The 26,269-nt window shown below is 35.6% G+C and overlaps 1 protein-coding gene across 12 annotated transcripts in view; it reads right to left on the bottom strand.

The window, feature by feature from the left end:
• The window catches only part of SHANK2 (SH3 and multiple ankyrin repeat domains 2), a 395,084-nt gene that overhangs the window by 129,077 nt on the left and 239,738 nt on the right, over positions 1 to 26,269 (bottom strand). For all 12 annotated transcript variants that reach the window (XM_088145802.1, XM_088145800.1, XM_088145797.1 and 9 more), the window contains 2 exons: positions 13,632 to 13,714; positions 12,007 to 12,131 (listed from right to left, as the gene is read on the bottom strand). In XM_088145802.1, coding sequence (XP_088001928.1) covers positions 12,007 to 12,131; positions 13,632 to 13,714 — 208 coding nt within the window. The remainder of the gene's footprint in view (positions 1 to 12,006; positions 12,132 to 13,631; positions 13,715 to 26,269) is intronic.

Here is a 26,269-nt window from a genome sequence, read left to right as displayed (position 1 = left end):
CTCTAGCCTTTTCTCTAACGGCTCTAAGGCTAAAAGCTATCAGTATTTAAATCAGGCTTCCTCAAGCCAGTGCCCTCCAGATACATCAAACTGGAAAAGACTGGGCTAATGGATTTATGCACCATAAACTTTTTGGATTATAAAAAGCATACATCAGAAGCAAGGAAGAAGCAAGAGATGAACATTATTTATGATGTGGAAGAGATTTTCTTGCCAGTTGAAGCTTCTGTTGTATATTTCCCAGTGGCACCAAAATTATGAGGTTAAATATTTCTTTTTCTTCAGAAAGTAAAATGGAGCGGAAGCATGCCAGGGATACCATGTTGGAGATCCAAGAATAGAGAAATATTTAAGGAAGTCCTTTATGAATGTTGTAAGTCTTAATCCTTGACTTCTTCCAAGTCAAAAAATATTTTTCAAACACTTTTAGAATACAGTAGATAACCAGTTTCCAACTAATAACTAAATGCATTGATTTAAATAGATAGGCAAATGCTTTCTAAAACTTTAAAAAATATATATATCTAGGGTAGACTTTTCACTTCTATCTAGTAAGTGCAGGTTACAAAAACAGTATTTTCCCAGTTAGCGGTTCGTACAGAATTCATAGTTCATTTTACAAGGTATTTTCTAGTCTTAACAGAAGCAGGTGCTGTAACACGATGACCATAGCAATTATATTAACTTTTCTTCCAGAAATTATTCATTGCTACACCAAGTATAAAACTCTTAAGACAAACAAACAAATCAGAAAATGCTTTTGGTGCATTTTAAAAGGAATCAATCCTCCTGTATCACCAGTTCAGAGGAAAAATGCAGCAGCAACACTAGCTATCATGAGCTTTTCCAAAGTCAAGTGCTTCAGGCAACAGGCGCTTGTCTTTGGAAAAGCTCATGATAGTTAGTGTTGCTGCTGCATTTTTCCTCTGAACTGGTGATAGTGTAGCACTTTTCAGATTATGATTCTCCAGAGTCAAAGTACTAAGCTAAATGATTTGGCAAGCTCCAAAACTCACATAAAGGAAAATGGATGAAAACAATTCCAACTGTCAAACTATAACATTATACATCTTTTTTAGTATGTGTATTACCTACGTACATCTTTTAATAAAGAATCTATTCATTTCTGAAGATATTACAAACCCAATAAGCAATATTAGAAATATTTTAATGAGAAATATTAGAAAGTTTGTTTGAAAAATAATTTACCTCCTATTCTATCTATGAAATAGATTTTGTACAATTGAATAAATAATAACTTAATTATTGCAAACCAGTGTTTAAACCATAACTGTAGGTTTGTTCAGGAGGCAAACAGGAATCCATCAGGGAATGACAGAAAGCTACTCCTGCAATCCTGCTCCTTTAAAATCAGTAGGGATTGTACAAACCACCTCAGTGTCTAATGAAACCTAGGACTTTTGCCTCAAAATGGTGGAGGATGCAACAGTCCTTGATCATCTTTAACAAGGTTGTTCAATCATTAATTTGAAAAGCTGCCTACATTTTATAATGCTATCCTTATTTAGAATTAGACCAAATGGTAAAGGCTACCAATACCTCATCTCAGTGGGGAAATTGCTGGGGTATACTTCTTTTTCTGCTTTGCTAATCTAGAACTCCCTGAGCCTACATGAAAGCACTGAGCTTGAAAACTAAGACACAGTTATAATGTTCACACAGATACAAATACATTACGTCTATGCATACTTCAAAAATGAATCACAGGAGGTGCTTTGGGATGCATGGAAGTTCAAGTGCAGCAGCTCTTTAAAGCAGCTGCATCTTTTCCAGGTTTCTGTCGACATATTAAAACAGATGCAGCTACTTCATGGCCACTTAATAAGATGACTTCTGAAAGCAGCCACCTCTCTTTTCAGGCTCACACAGAAGCCTGAAAAAAGACACAGCTGCTTTAAAGAGGTGTTGCAGTCCACACATAGTGAAGCACCTCTTCTTAATCATTTCTGAAGCATGTTCACAACTGTCATACACACACTTCATTTTTAATTTCAAGACGCCTATTTTCTTTTTCCCAACAATTTTTCTATCCATATACTGCATATGCAACTCCAAGACGTACAAATTATGTGGTCCTATAAGACTATGCAAACCAATTAATTCAGTTCTCTATTTTAAACATTCCCTTTAATAAAAAAGCATGCAGCAACATTTCACTTAAAGAATCTTGCTGGGAATGGAAGGCCCAAAGTGCCTAAACTGATGGTCAATCAAATTCAGACAAAAAAGAAAACCTTGGAAAAGTTGAGGAGATTTGCTACAAGAACAGCTGCTTGTTGTTAATTGGGTGATAATATACTGACAGTGTAGTTAAATGGATATTAAGTGATGTGGTAGATATGCCACTGTGTTTCAAGTGTAACAGATAAATAAGTGTGTCCTTAATTAGAGTATCCAAGGAAATAATCTGATGTGACTTGATTAAAAGCAAAAAATCCTAGTATTCCATTTTGTTGCCTTCAAGCATTAAAGAAGAGGATTTTCTCATTGGTGTTAACATAAGTAATTCTAAAAATCTGTCAGTTTACATATAGAACCAACTTTGATAATTTAAATTTTAAGTTAAGATATGATAGGGATGAACAGTAGAATGAAATTTTGTGAAAGACAATGGCTTGGTTCACAAATTATGTTAATGGTTTTTTAATTAGGGTTTGTTTAATTATGGTTTATTGAAGAAATCCTAATAACATAATCCTAAGTGCTTCCATATACTGCTAAGCCATAAACTATACAAACCATATGTCTGGGATCACATATAATTCAGAAACAAACACAAACAAATCATATTATGCTGTAATAACATGCAAGACCAGCCAATGTAGAGCTAGCATAATATATACTGAATATATGATGAATATGAATCTTCAGTGTAGTGCACTGCATGTACATTCAAGATATTGGAATATGGGCAACAGTATGTTGGCTTGCAAGGTAGACCCTAGATCCTAACTTGCATAGAATAGCATGGGCATACAGTAGTTGGGGTAAAATTAAATATTGGTTAACACTTGTGGCGTTTTAGCCAAAGTATGCCAAGACTAATTGGTATTATGTTTATGGAAGCAGGAAATGCTGCACATGGCTCATATATGACATGGGATGGTAATCTAGTCTATACTTTCCTTACCTTACTAAAAAAGTTGTGTGAAAGCTTCAGTTGATGAAAGCCATTAGGGGTGGTGGAGATGAATTTCTATAGTGTCATTTTATGATAACCACAGCAAATGGAAAATTATTACTGGAATGTAAGAGGAGTAATTGGCAAAGAGTATGAAGTAATGAATGAAATCAAAGAAACAAAAACAGACACATGCTTGTGAAATTAAGAGAAAGCAAATGGATATAATGGATTCAACTGAAGATCTGGTCTGATCTGGAGCAGAGTTGATGAATACATGAAGAAAAGTGAAGACATATGATTAATTATGAATGCAAAAGCTAAAATATATGGCAGCATCTGTCATAATAATTCTTGTCGGTGCATATCAAAGTAGAAATCCATAGGTTGATGATAGTTGGATGTTACATTCCAATGAATAGAGAGAAAGTAAATAGAATGAAAATACATAGCAGAGCCAGTGCTGCCAGCTTCTTCTATAACCCAAGTTGGCAGAGTTAGAAATGTTGTAAGATGTCAGTTCAGGGCATTTTTATTGATTGAGTTCATAAATTGAGAGTCAAAGACCATGTCAAAAGGAAAAAAGAAAATACATATTTGTGAGACTAATAAGTAGGATTAAAAGAAGGAACAAATATGATAAAGTTACAGGTAAAATACGTTAAAATCAAATAAGACAGAATTTTAATTAAAAAAAATGACAACAATAATAAGACAGTAAATAGCACTGGGTAGCTCCCTTTATAGTCCCACAAACAACCAGGAACTCTAGGCTTAAATGAGTTGAAACTCTTGGCTTCTGATACCAATTGCAACACAGCAAAATTTATCAACTTTCTTAGACTCAGTCCAGCCCATATGCCCAGCAAGAAGAGGATATATCAACAACAACCACATATAAAGATGCTATATCTTTATAATGGCAGGTTTTGGTGCAATTACAAAACAATTCTACCATTGAGAAACAATTATGTGAACATATGCGCGCACAAAGTTCACACAGTACATATGGAAGAAATTAGGAAATGTCACTTTTTCACAACAGGTAGCAAAGTATTATGAGGAAACTAAGGAGCTAGTTAGAAAAAGCCATTTTACAATAAGATGAAATTGACAAGATTTCAGATCCCTAAGAAATGCCATAGCTGCAATGATGTAACACTTCAGGAATTCTTGCAGAGGTGAAAGGAAGCTTGTTACTTTTACCAAAGTTTTGTGCAATCTCTGGATCCAATTCCAAAGGAATTTAGCCATCAATACTTTTCTTCAAGGCAGAAATTAAATTGTGTAGCTTTACACACAAATGGAGGGTCTAATATATTAGGCTAAAATTCAGTGTCACATAAGTGGATCTCTGCACACCCAAGAAAAATGTCGGTTCTTTTCTCTAGAAGTGCTACTTCCCCTTTCCAAATCTGCTTTGAAGGCTCTCTCAATCTTGTCAAGAAATTTTTAATCCACTTGAGATTTGCAGGCTTGTCTTCCAGATCCACTGAAATTCCATTAGTGGAAAAGAAGCATTGGATTCCATCCCTAGACCATTTCCAGATGACCAGCTTTCCTTTTTCCTAAGCCTTCTGATTTAAAAATGAAAACAAAGGAGGGCATGATAATTTATGGTCACCAAGATTCATGCACAACTCAAGTACCTGCTGCTTTTTTTTTGCAAGTCTACAGTAGTCACAGAGAATTGACACCAAAACAATAAACAGAGATCCTCAACTAATCTGAGCTTATCTGCAAGCTAGCAAGGATAACTTTATAATGATCCCTTAGTTTTGCACGCAAAACAAAAGCCATTTCTGCTTTGAGAAACATGTCTGTATGTTTGTTTACAAAAAGCATTTTTCAAATTGGCAGCTGCTGAGCTACCTATCTGCCCTATATGTGTAGCCCTTAACATGGTGCTGACATCCAGTCATAATGCTTAGATACTGGGCACTGGGAGATGGGTCAAACCAAGAGCTCCCCATGACAAGCACTAAGAGTGCCCAGAGCATAACGAAAGAATGAAGTGCTGTCATTTCCTCAGTGAGATTCACTCTCTGCAAATAGGGATTCCCATTTCTACTAAACCACACAACTACAATATAAGGAAGTCAGGACCTCACACAATGGAAAACCCAAAGGAATAGAACTGTTTGATCACGAAGAGGCAATTCAAGCTGTGTTCGAATCTGTACTCCTGTCTAGAAGAGCCCCTGGTCTACAGAAGTCAAAGTTATCATACAGTATTTATATTAGAGACTGAATACAGTGGATTAACATTATAGCTTCATCCCTATTCTATTATTTCAATTCATGTACAGTACTGAAGCAACAGATTCTCATATGCATAAGCTTCACATGAGTATCTTGTTTCATTTATGGAACAGATCATGGTTATTCAGTAGATCTGAAGTCAAGACATTTTTACTGACACATATTTGATTATACTTGCTATTTTTACATAAAATTACGAAGTTGAGCTGGGGGCAGGAATGAGACCAAGAGAGGGAGATCAAATGTGCCCCCATTTCTGTCTTTAGAAAAATGATGAAGATGGTCCTCTATAGGATGGCATTCAGGCAGGAAAATCTGCCTAATGGTAGCAATACTTTTTATTAATAATTCTTAACATTTTTATTGGAGATTGATTTATCATGATTTGATAGTTGATTTAGTTTCAATATTGTAAACTGCCTAAAGTCACTAGAATAGGAGGCATAAAAAATGCATGTAAGCACATAAATATGAAAAAATGATCAAGACAGCAAAAAGGAAGTAGGACTTGTATCTGCTCAGTAAAAAAAACTTCCACATTGCCTACACTTGGCGTTTAGTAAGGAGCTTAATAGTAATATTTTTTTTAGATTTTTTTTATCCCATCTTTATTATTTTTATAAATAAGTCAAGGCGGCAAACATACCTAATATTCCTTCCTCCTCCTATTTTCCCCGCAACAACAACTCTGTGAGGTGAGTTGGGCTGAGATTGAGGGACTGGCCCAAAGTCACCCAGCTGGCTTTCATGCTTAAGGCAGGACTAGAACTCACAGCCTCCTGCTTTCTAGCCTGGTGCCTTAACTACTAGACCAAACTGACTCTCATTTTGTTCTCACATGCAGCTATCTTGTTTCTGACTTCAATTCAAGCTAATGTTGAGATATAAAGATGAGAGGGAAAGTATCCCAGGGCACATTTATTCTATGATCAACAAACAAGCCCCCATCCTGGGTATCATGAGTACTTAATATTCATGGTCAAATTGGATGTAGTATTAAATGTGTCTTTGCTTTTTGTGTGTATTTTATAAAAAAGCAAATAGCTGCTGGAGAGGGAAGGCTTATAATTATCAGCATTTTAAGAGAAAGGAGGACACTGAGAGGGATTTCAAGAGCACTTTCTTCCCCTGCTGTAGTCCTGAGAAAAAATGCTCCTCAGAAACCTGCAATTTGCAGCGGGAGGAAATTCCTACTTCCAACAAAATCCAAGCAGTTGATTGGAAGCAGACAATGTTTATAACTGGTATATATCTGCATCTATACAATAAATGCATCTCATATAGATATACACAAATTGTAATATGATAGCTGCAAACCTTAAGGTAGGCTTCAAAGCAATCACTTTAAAAAGTAACTTCTGAAATGTCCCTCATTAGTTTTGATGAGTTATCAGGCATGCTGTCTGAAAATACATAAGCAGACTCTGTGCTGTCAGCTTCTTTTACAAATTAAGTTTCCTTCATAAAATGGGGGCTGCCAAGTTGGCAGAGGCAGAAATTTTTAAAAGATGTTGATTTTGGTATTTTTACTGATTGATTTATAAATTTATTGTCAAAGACTGTATAAAACCCCTTGGCTTCTGATACCAATTGCAGCACAGCAAAATTTACCAATACGTTAGACATTTCAGTGGAGATGTTTGCTAATAAAAAGTGTGCATCTTGGACTCAGTCCGGCCCATATCCCCAGCAAGAAGAGGATGCATCAGAACTGGCAAATATAAATGTAGTATATCTTTATCAGGGCAGAGCTGCATACCATGGAGTTCAAGGATTTTAACTCTAGGGGGGGGGGTGAGTTGTGCCTTCAAGTCAATCTTGACTCCTGGCATTTTCCTGGTAAGATTTTCAGAAGTGGTTTGCCACTGCCTTCTTCCTAGAGCTGAGAGTGACCAGCCCAAAGTCATTCAGCCAACTTTGTGTTTAAGGTAGGACTTAAACACTACCCTGGTGCCTTAACCACTACATCAAACTGGCTCTCATATGTATTTTAAGAAACATAAGTATATTTAATTTTTACATTTCCAGGTAAATAACAGTTTAGATGTGGCTTGCTAAGTCATTCAGCAGTCACAGTGGCTTTTTGCATTCAATTGACAAACAGCATGCATACAAAACAAAACTAAGAAAGAAAGAAGATGGTGTGCATGAGAATTGAGAATTTTTTCAAAGCCAAATATTTCTATATAAAAGACAAATGAGCAAAAACTTCCCACACTGATGAAATTAAAAAGCAAATCCAGATACAAGAAGAATGATTTTTAAGCAGATGTTTAAAAAATGTCTATAGCACTTTGGCTCTCTGCACTAAATAGGACAGTGTTGCCAGCAAGCTTCATTACAAAAAAAAAAAGCATAAAATTCAAAGTTCAGAAAAATCACAAAACAGAAGTACTGACATACATCTAAACTAGCAGAACTGACTTCTGAGAATGAACCAAGAATTGAGAAGTCTGCCTGAGTGACTAGTGTCTATTTTATATGTACATGCTGAACTTAACTCTGGAAAATCATTTATATATAGTTGGAAGCCTTGACTGGCTGATGCTGCAGAACAACACTTATAATTAATGATATACACATTTGCTATAAATATGTAGTCAGACATAATTGTCACATTAAGCACAAACTGGTCTCAAGAACCAGCTAGTAAGATTGTCAGAAAGAAGCCCTTCGCTCTGCTGGTCAAAAAGACACTACCACAGACTTCTTGTGCACAAAGATAAGTGACACGGTCACCAGAGAAGGAAGCTGTTCTAACAGATGCCACACTTGTGGAATGTCCTCCACAGAGAAACTTAACTGGCATTTATCTTGTAAACTTTGCAGTATCAATTGAAGACACTGTTACTGAAGACTCACAGGCTTTTAAAGTTTTTATTCTGGTTTTGGTTCTACTCTGGTGCTGTTTTAACAAACACAATGTCTATGTTTTATTTTTATAACTCATGCTTTTAACTTCATTTCTGAATCAGCAAGGAAACCTTCTGAAGAAAACTCATGAAATAAACCTTTATTATAAAATCACAATAATTGGAAATTAATTCTGTTTTTTAAAAATGTATTTTAAAAGTTCCAAGATAAGCATTCAACAATCTGGATGAAATAACACAATATCAAATTATCAAAGATTCTACTTTTCTTTCACAATAATGGCACTCCAGCCATATCCCTGAGGTGGAGGGCAAGCATATAATACTGTAAATATCTGAGTCACTGAAGATTTTCTATTACTTGGCAACAAGCAGTAAGGCCAGCCACTACCAACATTATCATAATCAGATTCTGCAGCAGTGAAAAGAATATGTGAACCTTACTTACTCTTCTTACTGAAAATAATTGTTTCTCGGATAAAACATGTATGCATTTTAAAAAAAAAAATCCAAGCAACCTCCTTAACTGTATACTAGCAGAAAAGCTGTGAATTCAGAGAACTATCCTTCATTAACAAATTTATTTAAATGATAATGCTCATGACTCCTATTTTACAAGATATAATTAATATTGTATAACTTTAATGTGGTAATTAAAAGTGCAGGCAATTGATCATCTCATCATGGGCATTATGTGGGCTCGTGTAACAGGTTTTGCTTGTGAAATAGACGGCCAGTCGTTTTTCTTCCGCTGCCAAAGACAGACTGACTCAGCCAATTTTTTGGTATGTTCTCATTTAAAAAATGGCTGAAGTGGCTGATCTTTTCAGAGTTCTGTTGTCGGAACAGAGAAAAATTGTAACATGCAGACTTATTTTAAAAATCGGTTATGTTAGCAGTCTTTAAAAATAACCGGGCTTAACAGAAAATCCGAATTGTATACTAGACAAAAGCATTAATATCCTGGGCTGCATCCAAAGGTAACCAGCTGGTGAAAGTTATATTTCGGTGATGCATTGGAACAGATTCCCTTTTTCCCCAGAGATCTGCTATAAAAATTAGAGGTCATCCAGAGCAGATTTGGGGCATTTTTAGTGATGCAATGCACTGGTGATTTTGGGGGGGTGGGGAGAAAGAGAACAGAAATAAGCGGTCCTATTACATGAATAGAAATATACTGCACTATGGCCCTTAGAGATGATGTCTAAAATTAACAGAAATCTGACAAAACTTTAAAGTAATGGCATTTTTAAATGAAAAAGAAAACTCAGACTTCTTTGGTAAAACATTACAAAATTATACAATATGATATATTATTCTGGGTTTGAGAGCTAGGAACTTGTAAATCTTCACAGGCAATAATGTCTGAGAGATGCTCCCTGATCATGCCTATGATCAGTCACAGTGCCCATCTGGGTGAGTTTGAATTTCTACTTTAGTTTTATAGCTTTCAGTTACTTGAATTGCAAAGAGTGTTGTTCAGTTCCCAAATTATGATAATTTATTACTCTGCCAACCACACAGTGCAGACATTTATATTCCATCTCAAAGGGAAACATTTGTTCCAGAGATTTCTGAATACTTGATAATTCTATTCAAGTTTACTTAGATGTCATTGTTTCCAATAAGCTTTACTTCCAAATGAACATGCAAAACATTGCAGCCTTATCCTCCAAGCACACATTTTGCTCGCTTACTTGTTGCACGTATACAAACTAAAGTGAAAAAAGTTTATATACTGTCTCTCAATACAACATCCCTCCATGTTTCATAATACTGCTGAAAGAAAACACCCATTCCCAAAAAGATCTAATGTGCAGCTGAAAAGACATATGAATCTGCATAACCAAAAGTTTAAATTAAGTTTCTAGATTGAATAAAATTCTGTTGAAAGAAAATTAAAAATTGTTTTATTTCAAGTTACAGTATTCTTGCTTGTTCAAGAAGTAAATGAACTTTAAAACAGGAAACTTTATTTAAATCAATGCCTAATTTATTTTTGGTGATTTACATAAATATATCTTCACCTGTCATCAACGTGGCCTGGCATTGGACAAGAATTATATAAATCTATATTTTTATTAAAGTTTTTAATTTTTTAAAATTTAAATTAATAATTATCTCCCTTCCAGTTCCTGCATTTCTGACACGAGACGAGACCTGTATTGCATACAACTTCAGCATTATTAATCTTTGCACTTGTTTGTAAAACTAAAAAAAAATCTGTTACACTGTGCAAAGCCCAATATGATTTCCTAAACCTTGTAAATTCCAAGTTTATCATTCTATAATTTACTGAACCCTAACCCTAGATAATTGTTCCTCTATATCTTCTAGCAACACCACAGAGGTATCACTGCAATGCTGTCGTACACTTACAGTTTGTGACATTAGCCAGCATCCAAAAACACATTTAACAACTTCATGATAGAAAGTGGTTTGGAGCTTATGTTTCTTGAGCAGCAGTCTATCCGTTCCTCATGGTAAACTCATTCTGAAACCTCAGGACACCCCAAAATACTTTAAATGTTTGAGAAAAAAGTCTCAAAATATAAGTGGCCATGTTCAGCTTTCAGGTCTGCCTAATCAAGTATTTAAATCATGATCACCATAGGTGAATCCTTTGGTGTATGTTCTGTTATACACATGTAGTTGGTTACTGCATTATGAACAATGACTAAGCATTAAAATGCCCTTGAAGCTGAAGTTTAAACTTTGATATCCATGCAATAATCTCCCAAATAAACTCTCTAAATAACAAATTGACTATGACGATCAACATGCAAATCAATACTATGCAAAATGTCGAAAACAAATTATGCAGAGATTATACAAACAGAAAGAGCAAACTTCCAATACATTTTATTCCAATATATAATGCTAAAATCAACATAGCCAAGAGCACAAAGGGCTGTACATCAGCTAAATGCAAATATAGATGTCCAAAATTAATATTAAGAAATAAGAAAGCTCACTGTTTCTATTTTTGAAATCTGGTCTGCCACTAAGAGAATGGGCTAAAATGTACTGGTCCAGGTGTCAGTTATTGTACAAACTTAAGAAAAACAAGTACCCTAAGTTTTTATATCATATATTTGAAAATAAACTTTTGAAATCAGATACCCAACAAAATTCTGCTCCCTTCTTACTCCCTGGTGCCTAATAATTTGATGCATTTTTCTCTTTCAAGTGATAAAAACCAATCAAACTACAGGATATCTGTCATTAAAATGAATGTACAAAAGTTTCCAATAATGCTGGGGGAAGAAATATCAGAGTCTCTGCCATCATACCATCATAAAAATGGAATTAGTATCTCTGCAGCAAAATATTACCTGGCCCTTACTTGCTGCCAAATATATGATTTATGAAGCTAATAATTAAAACCTATTTTTAGACACAGCATTATGTACTATGCATCAACTCATTTATTTTTAAAATTAAATATACCCAAAGTACAGAAAAAGGAATTAATCTAACAGACACTCTTCTGGAGGCTTCTCACATGTAACACAATGTATTGTCTAGAATTTAACACATCTGTAGTCATACAACTTGTGTAAATGTTTAAAAAATAGGATTAGAATAAGGTAATCAAGAAAAATATGCAAACAATAATGGCATCAAACTGCTGAATAAGTCTTGCTGCCAATAGGCAGAAAGATTAGTTTCCCTGAACTGGGATACTATTTTCCATCACCACTACAATAATTAACCATATTTTCCTACCTCTATCAAAAAGTCTCCTGTTCTCAAGCCAGCTTGCCATGCTACCCCTCCTTCATCAACTGATTCCAGGTACTGCAAAGCAGGAAAGGCTGGCGTTGGAGTGAATTCTTCAATTGGTGTATCAGCTTTGGGAATAATAAATGACATATTTGAATGAACTTTTAAAACATAAAATCTTATTTCATAAAGTACTGCTTGTTACAAGGCCAGAAAGCCTTTAACTAAAACACTCCCCTGCCATATCTTCCTATTTTCTTGCATATTAATCATCTCTTAGGTTTAGTCAGCAAATGAATAAAGCTCTGTCTTTTAATTGCTAATAAACATCAAGAAGCTATGAATTTGATAATGTAGAGACTACATCTGAAAATAGTATTTTAAATCTTCATACATGTACACCACGAATTTCAAGTATTCAAGCAGCTAATTGCATAGTTAGCACTCAGTATGGTATAAAGCCATTAAACCCAACAGGATGATACTGTATTTGTGTATCAGACACATATTCTGTCTGATTTTCATATACATACTTTATGCTTCCCATGTATAGTTTTAACAATTAAACCACCTTTGTTGAAAAAAAAATACAGCTTGAAATAAGTATATGTTTTCAATGGGTACTTGAATATTTCACCTGAAGAACTCACTCCATGTGAAATTAAGATGTATAGTGAGGGACCTCTCTTTGCTGCATAGATAGCTCAGCGCCAGCTGATCGACACAGTGATGAAGTCACTGGGTTTCCAGACGACCCCACCAAAACATATGTTTAGCCAGGAGAGTTAATCTGTTACATTCCCTACATTCTGCTAGGGAAACCCAATAGGTGTTCGCCACACTCTAGTGAGGAATGATAAAATGGTATTCCTAGACAAGGGTGTGGAGATTCCTCCATAAGGTATATATGGTCTAGCCTTTCCTTGAAGACAGCAATCTGAGGAACAGCCCATTTATTAACTGGGAGGGGGAGGTTAGTAGCAGGCACTGGGATATACCACCACTTAATAAAAATTGCCAAAGGAATAAAACAGATCACATTAAAAATATTTGCTATATAAATCTACTGAAACAGTTTTTGCATAGGAAAGAAATGGCACATTTAGACACAAGCAGTCTTCAAAACAGTATACATGCTAAAAGGCCATTTGACATGCATGCAGCTTATGAAAATACAAAAATGATCTGATTTTCTTCCTAAAGCTGCAGTAGTTTTACTTTGAACAAGCTACAAACCCATTTCAAGGAAAAAGTCAACATGCCCCTTCAACTAGCAAATCATTTTAGTGGAATAACTCCTTATATGAAGCAATGTTATTATTTTTCCTCAGCACGGATGGTTACAGGCATACAAAATATTTAGGCAACTTCTTCCCTGAATTAATCTGCAAATCAATTATTTCTTTCTCTCTCATACACACAAACATACACTATGTGAACACACACACACCTCTCAAAACTGCTCAATCAGAAACCAGTAAATCCATATTGGTACTCTACTGCACAGAGAGAACACTGTTGTCTAGCAACCAAAGGCATAAGGAATAATGCCTGTTTATTTTCAGAAATGCATGCCATTTTTCACATAAGCACTCACCCAATCACACAGATACAAAAAATCCACATACCTTTGGCCCCTCTGAGCACAAACCCAAATCCTTCATTGTCTTTTTTCTGCAGGACCACTGCCTTTTCTTCTATAATGCAGTCACTGTAGAGAGAATTCCGAGGATAGCGACCATTATTACATCCCTTCATCACCACTGTAGTAGCTGCTCCTCCAGTGTGCAGGTTCATCATCATCACAGCCAGTTAATCAAATAAAAGTGCAGTAACCAAACATGGGTAAAATGTCATAGCAAACAACAGAAGAAGGAAAGAGACAGAAACAAGGCTTAATAGCAAAGGAGAACATGACAGTGCAACTTAACAGAGGGAATAATGCAGGGAAGGCTGAGAGAGAAACCATGCATGGTGGTGGCTGAACAAATGTGTGATCATGTCACTTGTGTGCTAGCTAGGAGTCTAACAGAAAAGAAAGTGAACTGAACAACAGTAGCATTAATAAACTCCTCAATCGTAGATGTACCAGATGCATCTTCTAGTGAAGCCAAAATGAAACCAACCAGAAGAAAAATGAGGCAGCATTTTAAAATTTAAAGGGAGCTTGGTTTGCTGTAGTAAGGAGCTAAAAGGCACAAATATATTCAGAAGCTATGCCTTGCATCAAAAGCCCTTTTCAATCCTATTGAATGTTGCATACTGCAAGAATCCCACATGATCATCTGACAGCCTACAATGCTAACAACGTGCAGCTGCCTTGGCGTCATCAGGCACAAATTTTCACAGCATCAAGAATCTGCATAATTTAAATAGTAACAAGGCATGTATGTTCATGATCACCTTTTTCTATCAAAAATTACAGTGCCTTCCTGAAAACCAGCACAGTGAAATACTAATGAGAGCGTGCTCGAAAAAGCAAGGCATTCCATCCTTAAAAAGAAGAGGGTTGTTAAAAATCCACTGACATTTCACTTAGGTGGTTTTTTTCCATGTAAGAAATCAAGTTATTCAAAGAATTAAATTAGTTATATATTCTAAGCTAGAATATTAAACCATAGTATTCATCATACCTTAATGTTTTTATAATTAAATAAATCGTTTAAATTATGCTTCTGTATTTAAACAGGAAACATTTTTTTTAAAACAAAAATTATTTCTGCTTCGTTTTTAGTTATAGAAGAGCATTTTTAACATGCCAGGCAATGCCCATTAAAAACAAACAATAAATACTGATCCAATATGGCGGTGAAATGGCATAAACTATACTGCTTTAGCAATGAGAAATAACCTGAAAGGAAACTTTGGAAATGGTCTTGTAGAATCACAGAACTGATCTCTAAGGACAGTACCCTGCCCCCATATACATATAACGGTTTAATCTGGTTTGTATCTTAATCTAAGAATCTGGTTAACTTGCACAAAAAGTTATACATTCACATTTCAAATACAGAAAAGTATAATGAAGAGTTACATCAACTTTCTACCAACAGATACGAAAACAGCCAGCATTCTCTGCAAAACTCCTTCTGGGAAACAAATATGGCATGTAGCCAGCCAATTTGGCTTCCTGACTAATCAACTGGCCAGTTTTTACTCCTTCCTATTTCTAAATGCTGACAGAAAAATGTATGTTGTTAGTGTGTTAGCAACCCAGAAGTTACAATTTAATCCTTAAATCAACCAGTTTTACATGAGGGAGCAAGAGAGAGATGTAAGGGTTTGATTAGGAACAGCATAGGATTATTCTTTTCAAACATATCTTTTCCAAAAATGATAACAGATTATTTTCAGAATTATCTAATCCAAGAGAACATGTTTAATAATATTGAAAAAAGACATAAGATTAAGGCAGCCAACACTATACATCACTCATCCCCCTACCTTTTCCTTCATTTTTTTCCCCTATCTACTCTGAGAATCCCTGGTTTTTCTTACTCACTGGCATCACCATACCTAAATAAATTCGTTCATTTGTGCCCAATTCCAGATTTGTTCCATCTAGTTTTCTTCCTATTACTATGAATCACTTATGTTTCCATATATTTTCTAGTTTCTTTTCTCTGAAATCCGCTCTCTTTCTCTGTACTATATATTTCTTTCCCTTGAATATGCTACAACTTTCAAACAGTTCCATCAATAGGTCCAAGAAAGGCTTGGCCTGTCAAACAACTTCTTATCCTCAACTAACACCCCCCCCCCCGCTTTAAAGAGTTGTATCTATTAACTTGAAGCTTCACACCAACACTTGAAACAACTACCTGAATGTCTCATGCTTCATCTACTTATCACATCTGTCACTAATATCTGAATTAAAATATACACATCTACCCAATCCTCTCCATAGGATGTGATTGGAGGTTTGGAGTTCTAGTAGGACTGACTATTCTTGGCACTGAATAATTAGGAAACTAACTCCTCTAACTCAGAACATCAAATAACTATTTAAATAATTTTTGCCACATTATGTGAAACTTTTTTTGTGAAGAACTTGGAATAAGAGACATATGACTCAAGGCTCACATAACTATATCTAGCTTCAAACACACTGTGGATACTGTAATGTGGGAATTTAAAGGATCACTGTCAACTTTCTTGGCACCGACAAAACCTCCAAATATATGCATATATCTGACTGTCAGAACATCCTTCAAATCTAAATATTTGCCTTTCAGCCATCATCTTAACGTTTGGATCCTAACATTCATGGGAGCCATTAAAAACGGGGGGCAAATTATCTCTGATCTTTCTTAAAGCAATTTGCTGATGTTTTAAAAAACTAGTTATAGGCCTCTTTTTAAAAGTTTTGTGAAAATGAAATTGCCTACATTCATTTACTGTTTATTAAGGTCAGAGTCCAGTCAATGTAACCAACAAAAAAAAAAAAAAGTAGAAGACACTAACAGCTGAGATTTGGCCTAACAGCATATCCCAATTCCTCTTTATGCTGATGATATGGTCATCTTTTCATTTGGTCATAGGATTGAGGAAAGCTCTAAAAGCACTCACACACTATTGTGAAGACAGAAACTGTTCAATAATTATTAGAAAACAAAAGTCATGATCTGTACTAGGATAGCAAAAGAGTATAATTGGTCCATTGATAGCAATAAAATAGATCGTCATTTTTTTTAATAACTTAGATATAACCTTTCATGAATCTAGGATGTGAGAAGTCCTTCTAGAATCTTTATCCCAAACAACTCAAAGAAGTTGTATGATCTTTCCCTTCCTTCCTTCCTTCCTTCCTTCCTTCCTTCCTTCCTTCCTTCCTTCCTTCCTTCCTTCCTTCCTTCCTTCCTTCCTTCCTGTGGCAGTATATCCCTGCTGCCCTGAAACTTTATGAGGCCAAAGTAATGGCATAAGTTCTTTATGGTGTACAATGCCAGTGAAGAGCAAACAATCTAGAATTTTAAGATCAAAATCTACTGATTTCTAAACGGATCTCCAATGTTGCATAAGATTCGAATCGGGTGTTGCAAGAATGGAGGCCTAGATCTGTATTGTTATAGTCCAGAAGAGTTTCACTCAAGGTTTTAAACTCTGGCAACTTATTGGTCCCCTCATTTAGTAGTTTAAGATATGTTTATTGTATCTGGTGTAATTCTTGCCTCTCTTTCATTTTCCCATTTGTCCTTACTTGTCTTCATTTTTCTTAAGGATCTTAATTTTCCCCTATTTCAGCAACAGGATTATGAGATAAAATTGTTTTCTATTTTTTCTCAAGTTCAGAAAGTTATACAAGTGACACTGACAAAGAAGTAAAACAAATAACAAATTGAGCAAAATTTACTAAGGACCTGCTATCCCACCTGCATCTTGAGTCCTCCCCGCAGAATGTTTATTTGTTTGTTCATTAACTTGAGCTGACATTATCCAATAAATTAAACTAAATTAAGAGTGCTCTTGCCTATGTGGGGTATTTTGATTATTTTGTATCATTATAATCTTTTGTTAATTGTTGCTTTTATCTGCTTTTAATATTGTATGCTGCCCAGAGTTGTTTTGAACTGGGCACCCTTATAAATCCAATTAAATTAAATTAAATTAAATTAATTTAAATTAAATTAAATTAAATGACATCCAGAGACTGGTGATTGGCTTAAAACTGATTTTCAACTCTTAAACCTCCTAAAGTGAAAATAAAGGGTCTTAGACACTTGATATCATCTAATAAATTTGGAGACACTGAGAAAAACGGAGTACAGGTAGTCTTCACTTAATGACCACAATTGGGACCAGAATCTCAACTGTTGAGTGAAGCGGTTGTTAAATGAGACACCCATGTGACTGCTTTGCTCAATGACCGCAATCTGGGCACTCCCAGTTGCAGTCGTTAAGTGATCTCCTGGGTTGTTAAGCAGTTGGAGTGAAACAGCTGCCTGCTAAAGGATTTCAGCTCCATGTGGACCTGAAATCCTCCCGGTGGGCAGGCCTTTCGCTCTTGAACATTGCTGCAGCCCACCAAAGGGTTGCATGGAAGGGAGGGGAAACCCTTTGTGGGGCTGGAGGAACAGGGCTCAAATCCTAAAAACTGTTCCTGCAGACCACAGAAGGATTTCAGTTCCCCTCTGTCCCCTCCACTTGCAACCTTCCCTGCTGGCTTCCCCATTGACTTTCTGGGGAAGCTGGCAGAAAAGATTGCAAATAGCGATCACATGATCACCCGGCACTTGGCAACTGGTTGTAAATGTGAGCTGATTGCCAAAAGGCCAAATGACCATGGGAAGGAGGGTGATGTTTTACGACAGCTGGAAGTGCTTTATGGGCCATAAAGCACCCTTTCCGAGGCCATCGTAACTTCAAACTATCGTTAAACGGTCATTTAACGAGGACAACTTGTACAGGCCAATCATGGAAAGGTGAGGGTGTGATATAATCAGGAGATGGGAGTGGAAGGCAATAGTGAGATGTTTGTGGGTCTATAATAGCAATTAGAGCACAGGAAGAGAAAGCAGGAGAAATATGTCTCCCTCTCCCTCTCTCTCTGTTTTGTTCTTGTGTTAAAGTAATTGATTTTAAAAGACCTTTCTAATGAATGTGGATTTAAAGGAATGGTTCTGTGTCTGCAAATTCAGACCTTCCCTTCTCTTATCCTTTATCCTAATTACTTTTTTTCTATGAAATAGGAGTTTTCTTGATGGCTAAGTCTCCCAGGACCATCACTTTATGAACAAACACACGTAACAACAGTAGCTATTTTGAAATGATACCATTAACACTTCGTTTAAAACTCAAAGTTGCTCATTGGCACAATAAGATTAGGGTTCTTACTTTAGTTAGCACTGGGCCTCCTTGATAGCTAAAGCCCACAGACAGGGTTATTTATTGTACAGTAATTGGAATGCTTTCATCCTATTCTAAACAACCCTGACAAACTCAGTCTCTGAATATACCAGACACCCTGCGAGTGTACTTTTTTTGCATATTACGGGTAGTCCTTGCTGTCTGACCACAACTGGGACCAGAATTTAGGTTGTTAAGCAATTTGGTCATTAAGCAAATTGAAGCTGATTTTACAACCTTTTTTATGACAGCCATTAAACAAATCACTGCAGCCATTAAGCGAATCAAATGGTCATTAAATAAATCACATAGTCGTTAAGCAAATCCAGTTTCCCTGATGAACTTTTTTGCTGGAATTCACTTAATGACATGATTCCCTTAACGACCATCGTAAAAAAGGTCACAAATCGCACTTACTTGACCGCCAGGGTCATAAAGCACTTTTCTCAAGGCCATCATAACTCCGGACCATCATTAAACAAACGGTCATTAAGTGAGGACTACCTGTATTAGAAACTGATATTTTCTTCATGTCTGCACAAACCTAATATATGCCATTTTTGTACAGATTTATTAGAGACCTATAGTATAAAATTCAGAGGAATATAGAAGCCAAAGGATTCTGGTTAACTTATTGCCATATTAACATGAAAAGAAGAGGATTCTGAATTTAAGATGATCCCCCTACAAATTAAGAGTAGGCACAAGAAAATTACACACAGAGACAAAAGACCTGTGCAATGCCCAGACTCTTCATTTTATCCATCTTGGTTTGTTAACCACAGCTGAAGATTTTCCCTCCTGTGCACATGTGACTCATTTTGTTTGAATATTGGAAATTATTTAGTCTCAATTACTGTGGAAGGCATAAGGAATGGCTTGAAGGACAGGAAGAAGAGACACTACCAATGCAATAGTCAGATAAATGGGGCTTGAGCCTGGGCAAAGGAGATAACATTTCAGACAAGCCTCTCCCTAGTTCACACAATGATAAAGTGAGGAAGGGGGAAGCACATTCAGACTTGCAAAATTCCATTACTGTAACTGTTACAATAAAAGTAGTTCTGACCTATATGGCATGGACTACTTAATCTGGTCTATCTTGTAGGGATGACAGTTATAATTTTGACCCATTTACCCATAAAAACCTTACTTTATGAGTAACGTAATCCCAGCTTAAAAGTAGCATCTAAATCTGTTCTTGGGGTTAAGTGGGCTTCTGACAACATTAGAACTTTAGATCAACTTAGTTCTGAGGAAGCCATTTTAAAAACATTTGCACAATTTAAAAATGAGTTTGATTTATCACAATTCTTAGTAATGAGACTAACTTAACTTCCTGGCAGTTTATTCAAGCTGAAAATGCGTTATTCAGTTTCTTTAATTCAGATGCTATTACTTCTAAACAATAAAAGCTACATTCACTGTGGCCCCTAAATTAGTAATCCCTTTTGTAAATAGGGAGTAAGTAAATAAAATGGTTAGTAAATACATGCAACTTCTGGAATATAACAAGATTGAATGTCTGTCTTGGTAAACCAATTATGAGGTACTTGAAATGATACAAAATTAGTTTCCTACAATCTTAAAATGAAGCTAGTACAACTATAAAATCAGCTTTGTATATACTGTATGCCTCTAGTGAATATTTAATAAGGGTTGATTACAATCACCTTGCTGTTGGAAGTGCAACTTAGGAACTAGAATTTTAACTCGTGATTTGGCCTTATCTGATTATTGTAACATTTGACAACAGCAGGATTATTAATATGACTTTGGATCAATGCTGTGTGTTAAAGATACTATATGCCCATTGCTTCTTATATTGGGTTACTAAGAAGTATGGACTATTCAGATAAGGGGGTTGGCTAAGAGAATGAATACACAACTGTAGAAGGAAAATATACATTTGATTTACAACAATGTATTGTTGATATGCATTATCCATCAACATTTGATTTCTGGTTCTTTGGGCAATAGGGTAAGGAAAATGAATTTTGGGCAATCCAATCAAAATTTGGGAAGTGGTTCTGCTTGTAATTTAATTTTCAAGGCCTGTCTTTTTCTCTTTTTGCCTCCTCTTTTTTATTATTATTAAGATTGAAGTTAATACTCTTTAATATCATTCATTAATATAGTTCAATGTTGGATATACTTATACTTTTATTTTGGTTATTAGTTTAGCACAATAGAATTATTTAAATGTCCGGATTGCACATACTATACTGTGATTAAACTTACAAAGAAACAGAGGAAATAATTTCTTGATAACATCTAATTTATGGAATTTATCTGGAGATTAGGGACTAAACATTTATCCACAGTATAACAGGTTCTGTTAACAGAACTCTGAACTTCTGTATAATCGTCTCTTCAATAGATTAAATATTTTAAAAGTTTGTCCAACAAACTGCAAATACCAATTATTTGTTTATACAAAGAGCATATTGTGGGAGAAGCAATATCAACTTTGAATTTCTTCCTAAATGTTGACAAACTACAGTATGCCAGTAAATCTTCAATATATAATTGCAGTATCCCCCTAACATAAATATTAAAACCCTAAGAACAAATTGTGAGGTCTATGTAAATGCCTATTTTTAGCGTTTCCCCCTTTTCTTTTTAGTAAGTGAATGATCCCAGTAACTAGCAGTTTTAAACTTGATATATATCCTGTATTTGATAGATTATCAGTGTGCCAGGAAATGCAATCAATCTATCTGTGAATATGATTATATAAAATGTAGCCCTGACATGATTCATGAAGGAAATGTTAATTATTTGTTGAGTACTTATAGTGCATTTAGCCCTGCATTCAAGTCATTCCTCTTATTGCAGAAACACAAGCACTGTTTCTAAACAGGAAACAGAATTACATTTCTCAAAATGTAATTACAATTAGCAAGCTTGCACAAGTATGTTTTAGCCAGCCTCATGACAATTTGAGTCTACTTGAGTGCACGCACAGCCATTTCTGTTTGCTGGTGATCCCAATGGAAATATTGTTCATGCGTATGCATGCACAGTCAGGGACAAACTTCAAAGCAGCCATGCCAAGCTTATGAAAGGACATGGCTACTTTAACAATTTGAGGAGAGGTGCTTTGCAAAAACAAGCAAAGTACCCCTCCTTAAATTGTTAAAACAACCATATCCTCTGAAAAACAGGCAAAGCACCTCTTTTAAAAGCTTGGCACAGTCCTACAATCTATTATATAGCTTTTGAGAAAAAAAATGTGCTTTAGAGTGCATTAAAAATATACAAATAATTCCTGGAGATAAGGATCAGGAAAAACAGAAACCTGTGTGAGTAAGCATCACATACAAGGTTTTATCAGCATTTTGATGCAAGTATTTCTGTTAGGATCTGGAGAAAATACTCATTCTTAAATTAAAAAATAGTAAGACCTGAACTACTAAAAAATAAACTTCATACTAAAGTAATAAGACACAAATAGACAGTCAAACTGATTATTGGCACTAAGAGAGCTCAGAAAGTCTTGGCGGTTTTACTAATCTAATCTCTGTTACTACCAAATCACCCTATACAAATGGTGGTAAATAGCAGGCCAGCAGATGCTTCTTGTTTTAAACCCAATAGTTTGTAAAGAATAAAATACTTTATTCTTGCTGCTAATTCTTAGTTAAGATTCCCCTCCCCCGGCATCTGACAGCAACAGAGACCTAGATAATGCCCTAGACAAAAGAAACTAGATAATGCCCTAGAGTAAGGGATCTCCCGCTGTAATTTTCTTGTTCTAAAAGGAGCTGCAGAGGGGAAGGAGGAAAGATTTGGATTAGAGTTCAACTTTCCTACATCCCTTATACTTGATTTCACTCACTGATTTCCCACATAATATTTAGTTAGGCTCTTTACATCCCATGTGTGCCTGACTTAATCACTGTCCCAAGTAATGCCCAGAAATCAACAACCTGTAGGATTTCTTTCAGGCATTGTTTTCCCTTTTCACTCCAATACTAGTAGATATTTTGGCACCCCAGTCAGACGAAACATGCAAGTGGAAATGAAAAGGCTACACTTACAAGTGAACATACCCTATTCACACAATTTTTTGATCATAAAATCAGCTGAATAGCATTTATTCTCATAAGCTGCCCGGAGTCACCGTGAGTTGGGCGGCTACATAAATTGCTTATGAACCTCAGTTTGTTAAAACAACATGGTGAAGGATAGGTGAAGAATCTTCATTTGTTGATACTTTGGCTAAAATTTTAATGAGTAGAATAATTTTAATTGGGCATAGTAACCTAAGTGAAGTGAAATGTCTCATCCCAAACAAACCTGCTTAAGGACTTTAATTCACTATGGAGACCAATTCTATCTTACCTGGCTATTTAGAAATCGATCTTTGGCCCTGTCACTGCTTTCAGTAACAGATTAAAGTGATTTTATGCAAGCATTTTCCTAATTTAGACTTTTTACTGTTTCAATCACCATTTTCCAGTTTTATTTTGATTTTGTATTAATGGTTTTGTAAATTAGAATGTTTTACTATAAGCTCCTTTGAATATCTTTTGGTATAAAAAGGTAAGACAAGAATTATTTTAAAATAAGTATAATAAATAGATCTGGTTAAATTGTATGTATTTAAAAAAATGGGAGGACTTTTGCAAATATTGCCCTATCTTTCTTAGATACTAGAAATTACTATTACAATATGCTTACTATACATGGGAGTATGATTAATGGTGCAAAATTCATGATCTCAACAAATGTACAAAATTCTGTACATCTATGAAATGTATTCAGGAAACTCAATGTATAGTGTTTGCAAGAAAAATTCTCCCATTTGTTACTCTGCATATTCATCTAGATCCTATTCATGGTTAGCATTATTTTTTGTTCAATTAAACATAAACACAGGATACAAGAATTCAAGAGATTGCAACATGTTTGCATCTTCCAAGGGAAGGTCAGAATATCAATCACCTCTGAGATGCAGCCTGACTAGGTAATATCTTTAGCACATTAATGATATGTCATAAATGCATAAATTCATGCAGAGACTTCATGAAACATGAGATAACACAAAATAAAACCCCAATATTGACTCAAACAACAGAGTAAAAAAAAATGAAACAATTTAACACCTTAACACAGACAAAATGGTTCAAATAACCCAATATTATAGCATACAGCAAACAACAAATCTGCAAAGAAATTTAGTAGTATGAGTCAGGAAGCATTTTCAAATGGTCCATCAGGAGAAAAAAAGTGCATAATCTGGTTGAAAGTAAGGCAGAAATAATACAGGTAATATGTCTCACTTAGGAGGAACTAAAACTGTTTCAGAACTTTTGCAGTCCATCAAAAGAACGCCTTGGAAACAAATCTCACGTTTACAAGAATGATTTCTTGAAATGAGATGCAATCATCTCTTTATGTATTTATGTTTTTATGTTTCTAACCTTGGCGACTTTAAGATGTGTGGACTTCAACTCCCAAAATTCCCCAGCCACCTTTTTCAAAGGAAGCATGAGCTGTGGGAGTAACATTACTGCTTTTAGAATTTTTAGAAGTCACATGATAACAGGACGTGTGTATATGGTTCCTTACAGACTGAAATCAACAATTGTAAAAGTGTTTTTGTTAGGTTCAGGCCCGCCCTCTTTTAGCAATTCAAGAACATCACACATCACATCAGCAAGAGTGGAGTGTAACCAAAAAAAAAAAAAGACAAAGACAAAGACAAAACCAAAACAGAAGAGATGATGCAATTAAAGGTTCCTAGAAAAGCGGTAACACTGTTGAATCCTGGAACAAGCGTAAGCGGTTTTGATCTTATGCTTGCCACAAGTTATACAGCCAAAGATGATGAACAAAAAGGAGAAACTGCTGCCAATGTAGCTAGGCAGACAGCAGTTGATGCTTTTAATGACATGTATTTTACTCAAGAAAGGAAAAAGAATGGAACTGTCTAACACAATATTGCAGAATACTGCATCCCCAAACCAAAGGAGACATTTGAGAGATTTAAGTTTCAAAGAAGACTTCAAAAAGGGTATGAATCTTTTGAAGAGTTCCTCAGTGACTTAAAGCTGCTAAGCCTGAATTGTAATTCTGGCTAATTCATTGAATCCCTGATAAAAGGGATTTTATTCTTTTTATCCCCAAGTCCTGCAGACCCAAAATGGTAAAAATCACTTTTGGAGGATATTGATTTCACTCTGGACAAAGTAGTGCAGTTGAAACTGCCACTGTAGATCATGGGTGCAGCAAGCAATACAGTCAGCATGGTGGAGTTAAGAAACCAACCAACCATGAAGTTTGTTCCGATTCTCTCCCCCAGGGTAACCCTGAAGAGCGTAGAGATATTAGCTGCACAAAATATGGCATCCTCCATCAGAACAGCCAGTGTCCTGAACTTGGAAAGCAGCGTAATGCAGGCAAACCATTTAATTATTTTGCAAGAACCTTCATTCAGGAGCAGCCTACATTTCAGGGAAAACCAAGTAAACAAATGCAATTTTACATGAAGCAGAATGGTGACTGTACAGAGGCAAAACTGTGGATGTTGGGCTGCAGGAAGACTGGACTATTGCACTAGAAACTAATGGCAAGCAGAGTACTCATAAAATGAATTCTGGAGCACAAGCAAATATGTTTCCTAAATTTACAGATTTACAAATGAGGAGTTACTTCAGCGACCACAGTGGCTCTTGGGTGAACGTGTTTGATTACAAGTTTATAATGGCCAGGTGATGCCCACTAAAGGGTTTTGCTAGTTGAAAGTACCATCAGAGATCTGCCGGTGGTGCTTACTGTTGCTGTAGCCAGGAGCTATTGTCCATATTCTGGATTCAAACATCTCTCAGCCTTATTTAAAGGGTTCATATGAGTTTAAATTGGAATGATGTAGAATTTAAATTGAGATGAAATCCTACATTAGTTTAACCACTCCATTCATCTGATGAAGTGAGCTGTAGCTCATGAAAGCTTATACCTTTTAATAAAATGTGCTAGTGAAAAGGTGCCACCAGACCTTTTGACTACCATTGGCTAACATGGTTCTCCTCTTATAATGTTAATAACAGTAGATTTTTTTTTCCTCATTAGCTGGAAATTGCTTTCTTAGATGATACAATCATGTAAGATTATCTACCACATGAAAGCTTTTTTCTTAATGACATTTCCTGTGTTATTATATATGATAATGGCCCTTGGTTCTCTGGTCATGACTTTTACTTCCTTACTATACAATATGGTTTCTCTCCTATAACATCCACCTTGCAATATCCACAATCTAATAGACTTATAGACTATGGTGTTAAGATTGCAAAACAGTTAACTGAAAAAAGCCTCTGCTTTTGACAGTGATCCCCTTCTGGCTGTTCTGAATTGCAGAGCTACTCATTTGGCTTGTGGTTTGTCCCCTGCTAAGATTTTCTTTGGCAGAAAA

This window comes from Python bivittatus, unplaced genomic scaffold (assembly GCF_059951505.1).
Source record: "Python bivittatus isolate LINGU-HERP-01145 unplaced genomic scaffold, Pbiv_v1 ctg000480_np1212, whole genome shotgun sequence".
NCBI classification, from domain to species: Eukaryota; Metazoa; Chordata; class Lepidosauria; order Squamata; family Pythonidae; genus Python; species Python bivittatus.
The sequence above is the reverse complement of the archived record's forward strand: the minus strand, read 5'-3'. Positions and strand labels throughout refer to the sequence as shown.